The 12,968-nt window shown below is 45.4% G+C and overlaps 1 protein-coding gene across 1 annotated transcript in view; it reads left to right on the top strand.

The window, feature by feature from the left end:
• The first annotated feature begins 3,997 nt into the window (after nucleotides 1–3,997).
• Nucleotides 3,998–12,968, top strand: part of LOC115099582 (glypican-5-like) — a 197,878-nt gene continuing 188,907 nt past the window's right edge. Inside the window, 1 exon segment of the mRNA XM_029617315.1 lies at nucleotides 3,998–4,485. Coding sequence (XP_029473175.1) covers nucleotides 4,281–4,485 — 205 coding nt within the window. The 5' untranslated portion in view covers nucleotides 3,998–4,280.

Consider the following 12,968-nt stretch of genomic DNA (forward strand, 5'->3'; position numbering starts at 1 on the left):
CTGGCTGCGGACCCTTCTCCTGGCTTCGACCCTCAGAACGGCTTTCAACCACTCTTTGGCTTCTACTCTTGGACTGACTTGACCTGCTGGAGGCGCCAGCCATCTGGAATCAATGACCTGCAGGAGGTGCCTGCATCCAGACCAATCTTTAGTCTTGAGGGAGTATCCTAAGTCCCAGCAGCCGGGTTCCAACAGGCTCCTCCTGGGGGAACTCGAGCTTCCAGGGCGAAGTCTTTACTCGACTGGCGAACCGTCAAGCCTTGCCCTCCGATGGTAAGGGCCAGAGAGGGTTGACTCCCTCTTTGGAAGCGCTAACCTTACTTCGGAACAGGGGTCCACTTCCGGATTCTTAACAGAAACCACAAGATCCTACTGAAAAGATTAAAGGAAATCGGTCTATGTGACATCACCATCAATTGGTTCTCTTCATACCTATCCAACATGGTAAGAACTAATTACAAAGAATCTAGACCAATATCACTTCCACATGGAATCTTCAAGGACCTTCACTATCATCTACTCTTTTCAACTTTTATCTACTACTTCTATATAAACTACTCTCAGATCTTGAATTATCTCATTACATTTATGCTGATGATGTTCAAATTCTTATCCCATTTAATGATAACCTAACCAGTACACTAAACTTTTGGAACACTCACCTCACTGATATCCAACACTTATTAGTACAAATGGCTCTCACTCTAAACCACAATAAAACAGAAATTCTCTGTATATGCAACAAATCCTCACCTGTATTTGACCTCCAGCTTAACAATTACATAACTGACAAAAAAATTATACTCAAGTAAGAGACGTAGGAATTAATTTAGACTATGAACTAAATTTTAAGAAACACATTAACAACATAATAAAAGAGGGATTCTACAAACTTCAAGTACTAAAAAGGATCAAACCTCTCCTTCACCATCAAGATTATCGTACAGCCTTACAATCCCTCTTATTCTCCAAACTAGATTATTGCAATGCAATTCTCATTGGCTTACCCGCTTCCACAATCAAACCTCTTCAACTTCTCCAAAATGCTGCAGCAAGATCAATCAGCAACAGCAAAAGATCAGATCATATCACCCCAGTTCTCAAAGAACTGCATTGGCTCCCAATTTCGTATATAATTCAGTATATCTCTTATTCATAAGGCCTTCTACAACAATGAGACAAAATGGATGGATACGATACTTCATTAATTTCAAAGTCCCAAAGAGAAATCTGCGGTCCACTAATACTGAACTCCTTACAACTATCTCCCCAAAATTAACCCGCCTCAACTCAACAAGAGAAGGTGCTTTCTCATTGACCGGGCCTCTTTTATGGAACACCCTCCCCACTGAACTAAGAATTGAGCCATCATCACAAACTTTAAAAAAAAAAATTAAAAACATGGCTCTTTGAGAAAGCATACCCATCATAATAAGAAGGATCATCATCATCATCATCACCACTCTATTTAATGTTTGCAAATCATACTTTATTTATTTCCCCTCCTCTTTAATTAATTCTCCCTCTATTTTTTATCCATCTACTCTCTACTATTTATCACAATGTAACCTTTTCTTTTTCAATTTGTTATATGTAAACCGATGTGATGACTTAAGTTGAATATCGGTATATAAAAAATAAATAAATATAAGAGACAATGCCCAGGGTATAAGCACAGCTAATTAGGCATTTGCTTCTTTTTGTAGCAGATAGGCTGTAAGCTTTGTGTTATATTAAAACATGGAGACCATACATTGGCTCATTCTTACTAAGTGCAAGTGTCTTTCATAAATATTTGAACTAAATTTACTTATATACCTTATCCCAGGAGTGGGCCACACTGGTTCATCAAGAGCAACAAGCAGGCCTGTTTTTCAGGATATATGCAATGAATATGCATGAGATAGATTTGTGTGCACTGCCTCCATTGTATGCAAATATGTCTCTTGAATGTTCATGGGGGATATCCCGAAAATTAGGCCAGTTTGTGGCTCTTGAGAACCTGAGATGGCCACCCCTCCCCTATCCTTTCATTAATTCTAATTCTACTTATGACTTAAAACAAATTGCAACTCTTCTGATGTACATCTGCAGCTGATTTTGCACAGACCTGATTAAAGGAACGAGAGCAGAGAAAGTTAGTCTTAAATGAGTCAAAGGATGCCTGATAATTAAAGCAAAAAACGTATATAACTATGATGGTAACTTTCAAACAGCCACACGAGCATACATGTATGTACGTATGCTGGCTCGTGCCCAGAGATGAGGCATTTTATAATATGTGCGCGTAAATGGGAGGATTTTATTAGATATGCACACCAACATAATAACGTTTTCCCAGTCTGTTCCCAATTTGCCCAGGTAAAGACTTCCTAATCCCTTAGGGGCGGATTTTCAGAGCCCTGCTCGCGTAAATCCGCCCAAAACCGGGCGGATTTACGCGAGGAGGGCCCTGCGCGCCGGGAAGCCTATTTTACATAGGCCTCCCGGCGCGCGCAGAGCCCCGGGACTCGCGTAAGTCCCGGGGTTCTCGGAGGGGGGCGTGTCGGGGGGCGGGCCCGGTCGTCGCGGCGTTCCGGGGGCGTGTCGGCAGCGTTTTGGGGGCGGGTGCGGGGGCGTGGCTACGGCCCGGGGGCATGGCCGCGCCCTCCGTACCCGCCCCCAGGTCGCGGCCCGGCGCGCAGCAGGCCCGCTGGCGCGCGGGGATTTACGTCTCCCTCCGGGAGGCGTAAATCCCCCGACAAAGGTAAGGGGGGAGTGTAGACAGGGCCGGGTGGGTGGGTTAGGTAGGGGAAGGGAGGGTAAGGTGAGGGGAGGGCAAAGGAAAGTTCCCTCCGAGGCCGCTCCGATTTCGGAGCGGCCTTGGAGGGAACGGGGGGAGGCAGCGCGGCTCGGCGCGCGCAGGCTATACAAAATCGATAGCCTTGCGCGCGCCGATCCAGGATTTTAGTGGATACGCGCGGCTCCGCGCGTATCTACTAAAATCCAGCGTACTTTTGCTTGAGTCTGATGCGCAAGCAAAAGTAGGCTGATCGCGCTTCTTTTAAAATCTACCCCTTAGTTAATATGCCTTCCTTTTCGCCCCAATCCTTAAAACCCTGCTAAGTAGCTTCATTTTTTTTTTGTTTCATTACTTACACGCCATCCATAGCAGAAGTAAAGTTAGGCGGTAGGGAACCTCGGCGTGCGCTTGTGCACATAAATTTCATGTTACATACCTGGACTGCCCACGCCCCATTCCTTTTTTTGTCTTTCCCATTTGTGCGCGTGTACTTGGGTGCTCCTTAAAATTGCACAGCGCGTGCCGGCCTGAGATACTTTTCTCCCAGCTCTGACGCTGCATAGGCCTTTTAAAATTCACCTTTATGATTTTTTTGCCAGTGTTCATGATTCCATTCTAATATTTTCCCCATTAGACCCCAGGTGTAAAATAATTTGTAGAAGTAAGGATGTCTGCTTTTTTCACAAAAGACTGGTCTAGTTTTCGCTGTTTTAAGCAAAATTGTTTGTATTTTTTTAGGTTATTTTGATAAGCAATTATCTTGCAAGGTGTTTAGTGCCCTTAACTGCTAGGTATGGGCAAGTGAAAATAGTCTGAAATCAAGAGTCTCAGTACCGCCCTAGAACTCCCATACCAGGACAGTGAACAAGATATGGGAGTGTGCAACTATCATTTAAAGACATTAAAATTACTGTTCTTCAAATCACTACAACGACTACAATAAAATGAATCTCAGTATTTCTTTTGGAAAAAAAACAAACAAACTTGACTCCCAGACTCTGAAAGTCTCCTTTAAACAGTCTCCTTTTACAGTCAAAATTACTCCTAGGACTTTTAAAAGAAAACAGAGGCAGTAGAAGTATATGGCTTAGTAATAGTGTTTTTTTACCATCGCGCTTTTATGTCAGGGTGAAGGTCCTGTCTGCAGGACGGAGCCAATGAGCGGAGCGGCTGCCGCTGGCGGCCCTGCGGAGCGCGAGGGGGGCGGAGCTCCCGGGACACGGCACTGACAGGCGGGGGAGGAGGGGGGGGGGGGGACAGCTCCCGGGACACGGCACGGAGGGCGGCAGGGAAGCGCCTGGTCCGAGACGCCGACGAGCGGCTCTGGAGAAGGAAACCCGCCCGCAGCGAGTCCCCTGTCCGGGCTGCGCGAACGGGCGCTGCTGCGGCGGCGGCGGGAGGAGGCAGAAAAGTTGGCCGATTTGCCGGCTGCTCGCGGCTTCTCGGCCGGGCTTCTCGCGGCGCTAGTCTACAGGCGGCGGCGGGGGGGAGGGAAGTCATGACCGGCGCAAGGAGCCGCGCTGCAGCCCCGTCCCGGAGACGGCGGCCGGGGTGCTGGTGGCTGCTGGGGCTGAGCTGCCTGGCGGCTGTCACTTGGCCCCCGGCCTCTGCGGGCAAGTCCCCCAGCTGCCATGAAGTGAGATCAGCGTTTCAGCTCCGCCAGATCGGCCCCCAGAAGCTGGTGCCCGATGTGCCCGCCGTGGGTGAGTGTCGCCAGCGCCTGCCCTTGCAGGATACACGTTGCAGGTCCTCGGAAGCCCGCACAGCCTTGTGCATGAGTCCGGAGCCGGATGCCCCGCTCCTCTCCTGTGTCACGCTACAGTTTGTCTTCTTATTATTTCTCTGCTTATTAATAGACCGGGGGGGGGGGGGCGGGCGTGCTGCCCGGACTTTATTGTTAAATCCAGACGGACTGTATTTTAAGTGCATGCTCATTTTATGCTTTTGCACTCAGAGTTTCTAAACGGTGTTAGCAAGAAAGGCGTCCCAAAACGGATGAGTAAATAGAGTACATCGCACTCGTTTGAGACCAGGGGAGCTCAAGCCTTACAAAAGAAAAGGGCTAGAGATTTATTTCCGGTTTGTTTTTAACATAACTAGGCCTTGGGAATTAGTGATGGGCAGGTGAACTTTCATTCACCCCCAAGAGATAGAAGGGTAACCGAAACAGATTCCTTATCTTTCCAAATAATCGCATACTCCAAGTGTTTATGTTGTGTTGCTTTGGCCCCGAGGGAATGCAAAGTTGCTCTGTTGAAAATAATAGGTTAGAAATTGTTTTTTATTGAAATAGAATGTGTTAGTGAACAGAATGTGGATGAGGGAAGCATACTATATAAATACATGAGTAAAGGGCTCCAGTTAATGCAAATGTGCATCTTGAACTGATGCAAAGCCAGCAGAATTTACAGCACCATAGTAATTGTTTTCCTTGATTCAGTGATTTTTTTTTTTCTAAACTGCTGATTCACGCTTTCCTCTGAAAAACTTGCATCGATAACATTAAACATCTTTAGTGTGGTGTAATTTTGCAATATCTGCATGGCTGTGTCGTGCAGAATAGTTTAAAAAATCAAACTAACTTTTGGGGAGACTGTCGTTAAACTGAAGACTGTGAAAACGGTCAATATCTAGTAGAATCTATGCAGTACTTCGAGTGCGAGTTATGGGTTGGTGTCTTCACAGGTCATTTTAATAGCAGAGTTGTAATGAGAGAGAGCCAAGGACTGTACTGAGATGCAAGGCTTAGAGGAAGGCGCTGAGCAGCAATCTCTCTCTCGACTCACTGAAATTGACGTTTGAGAAAAGTCAATAGTACGCGTATGGCATACTTTAGCGTTCACACTGTAAAACCCAATGCAGAATGAGTTATTTAATTATAGCATTGATTTCCAACTTTTGGGAGAATGCCCCAAAGTAGACCTTTACTGATTTGTCTGCTATAGTAGTGCAGAAATAAAACCACGTTTATAATTAGAAAGATGCAATAATGTAGTCCTTATTTTATGACGTGTCTGGGCTAATAAACACTGTGAGCAGCACTTTTTTTTCCCTTACTCCACCTCATGTTTTAGTAGATATCTTCCTCTTCCTTGCAATACATCAACCCATCTGGAAAATGAAAGTGTTTGCATACTCTGTCACATTTTAGGGACGAGTAAACCTCTGGCAGGCCATTTCAGGACCTTGGAATAATTGGCTCCGATGATCTGACAGCCTCCAATCGGTCCAATTGACTCTGCTTTTATATTTCAAGGGGTGGGAAAAGTCCAGAGTCACTCAGATTGCTTCAGTTTTCAAAGACCTAGTTCAAATCCAAAAGCAAACAATCACATGCAAAACAGTTGTGCAGAATATGTGGAGAATTGAGTCCTGCCTCCTGAAGCTTACATTTATTTGAACCAGTTTGTGACATGTCCTGGTTTGATTCTGATAAGTTGAGTCCCATCACATGTTGTGGGGTTCGGATTTAATCTAAACTGATAGACCTATCCCCTATCCCCTATTTCCCTCTTGAAAACTGAATCTATTCCTTTGGTAGGCACCTCTCAATTGTTTTGGTATTTACTGAAATTACTACTACTACTTAACATTTCTATAGCACTACACAACATACGCAGCGCTGTTCAAATATACGAAAAGACAGTCCCTGCTCAATAGAGCTTTCAATCTAATAAGAGAAACATAGAGGACAAGAGACTTGGTTAAAAGAAAAGAAAGTTAGTCAAGACTAAAAGCAGACAATCAGCATAAGATTTAAAAGTGGTTTCAAAAAGGTGGGTCTTTAGATGGGGTTTAAACATGGCAAGAGAGGGAGCACGATGCACCAGTTCAGGAAGACTATGCCAAGCACACGGTGCAGCCAGGTGGAGTCTGGAATTGGCAGTAGTGGAGAAGGGCACGGATAGGAGTGACTTATCCGATGAGCGGAGTGCATGAGGAGGGGTGTAGTGAAAACAATTATTTAGTCATTTAGGTTGTTTAGGCTATGCACCACACTTTTCATGTTATCATATCCTCATTCTTCCCTGCCTTAAAGGACATTTACAGTGATGATGAAGTCAACGGGGAACAATTCAGGAATCAAGACAAGGAATTTGATTCCCCTGGTTAGTGTAAATAGTGCAGAGGCACCAACTGTTCTACTCTTTTCTTTGTAGCTACAGTTTTAAAGAATTCCTATATCTTGCTTAAGAAATCTGCTTTACAGGTGTGATGGAAATTATCAATTGCACAGAATGTTGGGACTAGCTTCTTTTTTAGGGAAAAGCATTTATTTTATGTATTCATTTTCCATACTTCAACATGGATTGCATTCATATATTGTAGATATTTCTCTGTTCCCGGAGGGCTCACAATCTAAGTTTATTCTCTGTTGCCTCAGGTACAGAGTGACTTGCCCAAGCTCACAAGGAGCAGATGTGGGATTTGAACCCTGGTTTCCCAGCCCAGTGCTCTAACCAGTTGGCTACTCCTCCACTCCTAAGTTCCTTTTCCATCAAAGCAAGAGGACGTAGTGGGAAAGGAACTTAAGAAACACAATTCTAGCTACTAATTCCAGGGCAAACATCATCCCTGCTTATTACAGAACATACATTAGCATAATTGGCTTTGGAAAGTACAAAGCATCATAAACTAGGGCAATGTGGCATCCTAAAAGTAGGGGCAAGGTGGAAAGGAGCTCTGTCTCCTTCTTCATGGCAGACCACGGGACAACTTCAGCTGAGAAGCTCCTGAAGACAAGGATAACGAAGCACCATCGCAGTAGGCCAACAACACAGGCGTTCTTAATATTTATTTACAGATCTGATCAACTATATCAAAGCACTTACACACTACAAACCTTCTACAGAGCTCTCAGCTGAATCATTGAGACAATGAGAGTTCTCCAGATTGTGGTACCTGCAGGCACCTCAGTTTTCTCCTCTGTGTCCATCTCCTCTACTTCCTCAGCCAGAGGATGGTCACAAATGTTTTGTAACATGCAGCACATAATGATCACCTCGCTAACCTTTTTTTAAGGGATGGGAGGCATCTGGTGTGGTCTACTGAGCGATAGTGGCTTCTCAGAAGCATGTATTCAGGCACCTGATGGAGAAACAGGCACAACTGCACCACTAATAGAAGCAGAAGGGGAATGGAGGGAAAGGGAGTTAGTACCTAGGCCAGCAGGGAGTAATAATTATTCCTACAAGCACAATAGAAAGTGTCATTCCATGAACACATCACATACAATACTGAAGCCTACAATCCTTCCAGCGCTCTCTGTTGGCTGCTGTAGTCATAGGAAGGGTTTTGTCTTAAAATATGGGCATTGCAACAGGAAACAGGCAGTATATCTATCACTAGTAACTAAGTGATGTCCAGACTATGGTAATGATTGCAGCTCCAGTAGATGGTTTCCTTGCTCTTTGGAGAAGGAGTTGATAGCACCTTTTCCTTATTTCATCAGGCCTACCAAATAATCAGGCCGATACAGTAAAAGTCATGGGAGAGCGGGCGAATGCCTGCTCTCCCAGCGCGCGCACAGGCCACTCTCCTGTGCGCGCGATACAGTAAATAAATTTATTTAAATTAGGCCCGGCGGTAAAAAGAGGTGCTAGGGACACTAGCGCGTCCCTAGTGGCTCTTTTCGGACAGGAGTGGCGACTGTCAGCGGGTTTGATAGCCACGAGTTCGGAAACCGGACGCCAGCAAAATTGAGCGTCCGGTTTTCAACCCGCGAGCCGCGGGCCTATTTCAATTTTTTTTTTTTTACTTTTTTAAACTTTCGGGACCTCCGACTTAATATCGCCATGATATTAAGTCGGAGGGTGCACAGAAAAGCAATTTTTACTGCTTTTCTGTGCACTTTCCCGGTGCCTGCAGAAATTAACGTCTACCTTTGGGCAGGCACTTCTTTCTGAAAGTAAAATGTGCGGCTTGGCTACACATTTTACTTACTGAATCGCGCGGGAATATCTAATAGGGCCATCAACATGCATTTGCATGTTGCGGGCGCTATTAGGTTCAGGGGGATTGGACGCGCATTTTGGACGCGCTATTACCCCTTACTGAATAAGGGGTAAAGCTAGAGTGTTGAAAACACGCGTCCAAATGCTCCATCAGAGCGCACTGTACTGTATCGGCCTGAATGTCAGGCATGTCAGCAAGAATGTGCCCTAGAAAAGACTTCACATATGGGGAAAAAAGGAGAATGATACCAGTCCTACTGTCCCTGGAAATAGCCAGTAGCCAAATTGCACAGAGCAATCATCACTTTCACCTCGACAGAGAAGCTGTGAGGGTGGCCTGTAGGGAAAGCCGCGTGCAGCTTCTCACAGAAGTAGGAGATGAGAGATCTGTTCAGGCATTCTGTCAGCTCCTTTAAATCTGCCATAGGCTGAAGTATTCTGCGAGAAGCTTGCCATCTCCTTTTGTGTGCCAGCATAGATGTACTCTTAATGCCACTGAGGAATACCTCAAATGCATTTTCATCTTAGAGCACGTGGAAAGGAAAACACAACTCTCCTTTTACCCCCTTTATACAGACTGCTGCACCATCTTTCTTCAGCTGGCTTTCCGAGACTAGCGCTGTGGCTGCATCATCTCTTTAAAAGCATCAAGAGGCAGTTCTGATGCTTTTCCTAGCTCTTTCCTCTGAGTTTTTTCTAATTTCATTCCAGTGGAATCGGAGAGAGTAAAAGGAGCGAGGATGGCACAGGCGAGCTTCTATGGTTTTCTGCTGAAGGAGAGGAAATACAATATTATCTTCCGAGAAGATATACATAATGAGAAACGCCTAGGCTGGCCTGAGCTGGAATAAATCTATTTTTGAGTACTGTCAGAAAGAAGGTGAATGAAACCTGTGATATTGGTGAACCACCCTTTGGGGTGGGAGCAAAGGCAGGGCAGACTGCAATCAGGAACTGTATAGGCAGGCAGCATCTCCTGTGCATTTCAAATATTTTTATTTGGGTCTTTACAAATCATTTTGTAAATGTTTCAAGATGCACTAAATAGTGGCCAGATATTCCCTTTTATGATCAGAGATATTCAGGAAACCCCAATGTTTGGCTGCTAGTGTAAGCTCAAACTTCCAGGACTGCGTCAAGCCCCAATAACTTGCTGGAATCAGTTCTGGCTGTTACATTTTCTATGGAAGTACAGGCCTGAGGCTATATTAGTGAACTGAGGGAGGCTGTGTTTCTGGGTAGGACAGAAATGCATCCTCTAATATGGATACGTATCAACAGCAAATTAATAATTTTCTGTAAGCAACAATATCCTATTTGGTAAGGAGTCAATTCCCTATTCTTTCATTATTTAACATTTTATATGGGAAGTATAATACAACTTATTTCTTAGAGGTTCAGCCTTCTGCTTCCTGTAATCTTATTCACTTGATTTGAGATCGGATCTCACTGGAGGAATCAGACACTCCAAAGTTTGAATTGGTGCCCATTTGAAATTTGTGAGCAGTAACACCATCATCAAGCCTTCAACCATAGCTACTGACCATTTGGGCATTTCTAAGAATTCAGTAACCTAAATGGGTTGGTAAAAGAGATTGAGAAATGCACACTCTGTAAACTTTCTAAAGGGTTGTAGGAGGAAATTGTAAATATCAATAGGTAAGGAGAGTTTGCAGGGGAATGTGAGCCTAAGGAAAGGCGTGATAGGTGTTGCGCTTGGGGGTGTGGACCCTTGTCCTGAGGCAACTGCCCCCAGGAGTCGGAGCACGGAAGGAGACAGAGGCTAGGAAGAGCTTCATCACTGGAAGCCCAAGGTCCCCCCCGGGAGGAGCCCGTAGGGACCTGGGCCGCTTGGAAATAGGTGGGCCTCACAAGGTCTCCTGGGAGAGTGGAAGTCCGGCGTGGCCACAGATAGAAGGGGAGCATGGTCAGGTTTGAGACTGGAGGTCAGGTGGAACAAAGAGGACCATAAGAGCGTAGGTGGTAACAAGGCTAGGAACAGAGCCAGAATCTAGAGACGAGGTCAAGCAGGCAGAGGTCAGAGTCCAGGAGCCAGTCCGAGGAATGGTCAACAAAGCAGAGGTCAGGTACCAGAGGTCAGACAAGGTCACAGGCAGACTGAGGTCAGGAGGCAGGCAGCAGGCAGGCGAGTCGAGTAGCAGGCTGGAGTCAGAAGGCAGGCAGCAGGCAGGCAGGTCGAGGAACGTACCGGGTTCAGAAGGCAGGCAGGCAAGCAGACAGGTCAAGTAGCAAACCGAGGTCAGTACCAGAGAGACAGTCCAGAGGTACTACCTGGGGAGACGAACAGACAAACAGGAACAGGAGGACGCTGGAACTAGGAAGCAGGAACAAGGCAGGAACAGAACTGGAACAGAAGGATCCTGGAATGAGACTTGGAACAAGACAGGAACAAGTACAAGCGCGGAGACAATCTCGCTTAAGCCGACCCGATTGCCAAGGCAAGGAAGTGCAGGCAGGGACTTCCTTATAAGAGAATCAATCAGGGCGCGCCGCGGTGCTAAGACCCACCCTTGGCCCTACAAGAGACTGGGTGGTCCGTGTGTGCGCGCAGAGGGGCGTGGCCAACAGCAGCGATGACGCCAAGCTCCGGCGTGAGGCCTGGTGCACAGTAGAAGGCCCGGTGACCGCCGTCGCGGGACGCTGGGGCCTGAAAGTTCTAGCAGCTGCCGCTAGGGAGGCCAACCCGGGACCTGCGTGGAACGGGTGCGGACGGGGCGCGTAACAATAGGGCTTTTGTTTCAGTTTTATCTTTATTGGCATTTATTCATAAACATGAAAAAGAAAAAAAAGAGTTTTAACAAGAAAACTTTTCTGTGGCAACAAACCAACCACAAATGAATAGCGTCGCAGAACTCATTCCAAGTCCCTATTAAACAGGAGCAAATCAATAAAGAAATTCTTTTACAATACCTATATTTACTATCCATTGAAAACCTAATTAATTAATACCCCAAACCAATTCCCAGTACATCTCCCATCAGCCTAATGGTTGAGTTACTGTGGATTTATTAACAAGGAAAGTCTCTAGCTGTGCTGGGGAAGAGACAATGTATTTCTATTTGCTGCCCTGATAGGATACCAAGCATTTGCAGGGGAATTTTAAAAAGAAGTTGGCCCCTAAAGCCTGCACTTGCTATTTGAGTTGCAAAAAAGACCTCTTGTACATTTGAGTTTCCCGAGACACATCAGGAAAAATCTGGATCTTTTGCCCACAGAAATTAGCATCCTTATACTGAAAATACTGCCTAAAAGCGAATTCTTTGTTCAAATATAGTGCAAAAATAACAAACATTGTAGCTAGCTCTTGTAGCAATATTATCTTGAGAATCCTGTAAAAAACCTGAAAAGTTAGTGCTGTTCAAATATCCAAAGCACCTTCTTCTTTTGTCTCTTTTTTCAACTCAGGAATATAAAAGCATCTGGATGAAGTAATAATTTTCTCAGGTGAAATCTGCAAAATCTCATTTGTGTATTTTTTAAACAACGCACTAGAGGAAATTAACCTAATATATGAAGATTTTTAGATCTCATGCTATTTTCGAGAGATGTGAGATTATTGTGTAATATTAAATAATCTTTCACATTAGCAGCCACAGAGGACTAAACATTTGCAACTGACTTGAAGGAGAACACAGTCTGCTTCTCGATGTTACTAACTCCCTTCTCAAGATCTAGCAGTTTGGAAGCTGTACCTGTGGTAAAGGCAGTGGTACACGACTGGGAAACAGTTTGACCACTGCTGTTTCAATCTGTGTTACCATCCTCCAAATGTTCTTGAGGGTGACCACTTCCGGCTCAGACTCTGTTCCATCTCTGCCCCCCAAGCCTCCTAAATCAGGCTTGGTACTACCTCAGCTGGGATAGGTAGTAAACTACCAGCATTGACCACTCCTGGACATGCAGGATCAGAACCAGTCACATCAATGTTCTCAAATGCTGAGAGAGGCAGAGAAATGGAGGGCAGATGAAAATACCCACCCATTCTACTCAACTGGGTTTGGGGAATTCACAGCCCCAACCGAGGGATCAGATTGGTTAATGCCTAAATGGACACTATTCACCCCGTTTCCCATGGGAAAGGGAGAGAGTGGAGGAGCAGGGGCTCCAATGTTTAGAGAAACCTCGCCTGCTCCCTCATGGACTTCCACTGCAAGGCTCTCATCAAGAGTTCGCTAACTGGAGTAGAGACTGCAGGGGCGGCAGGCATCATC

This window comes from Rhinatrema bivittatum, chromosome 9, assembly GCF_901001135.1.
Source record: "Rhinatrema bivittatum chromosome 9, aRhiBiv1.1, whole genome shotgun sequence".
Taxonomy (NCBI): Eukaryota; Metazoa; Chordata; class Amphibia; order Gymnophiona; family Rhinatrematidae; genus Rhinatrema; species Rhinatrema bivittatum.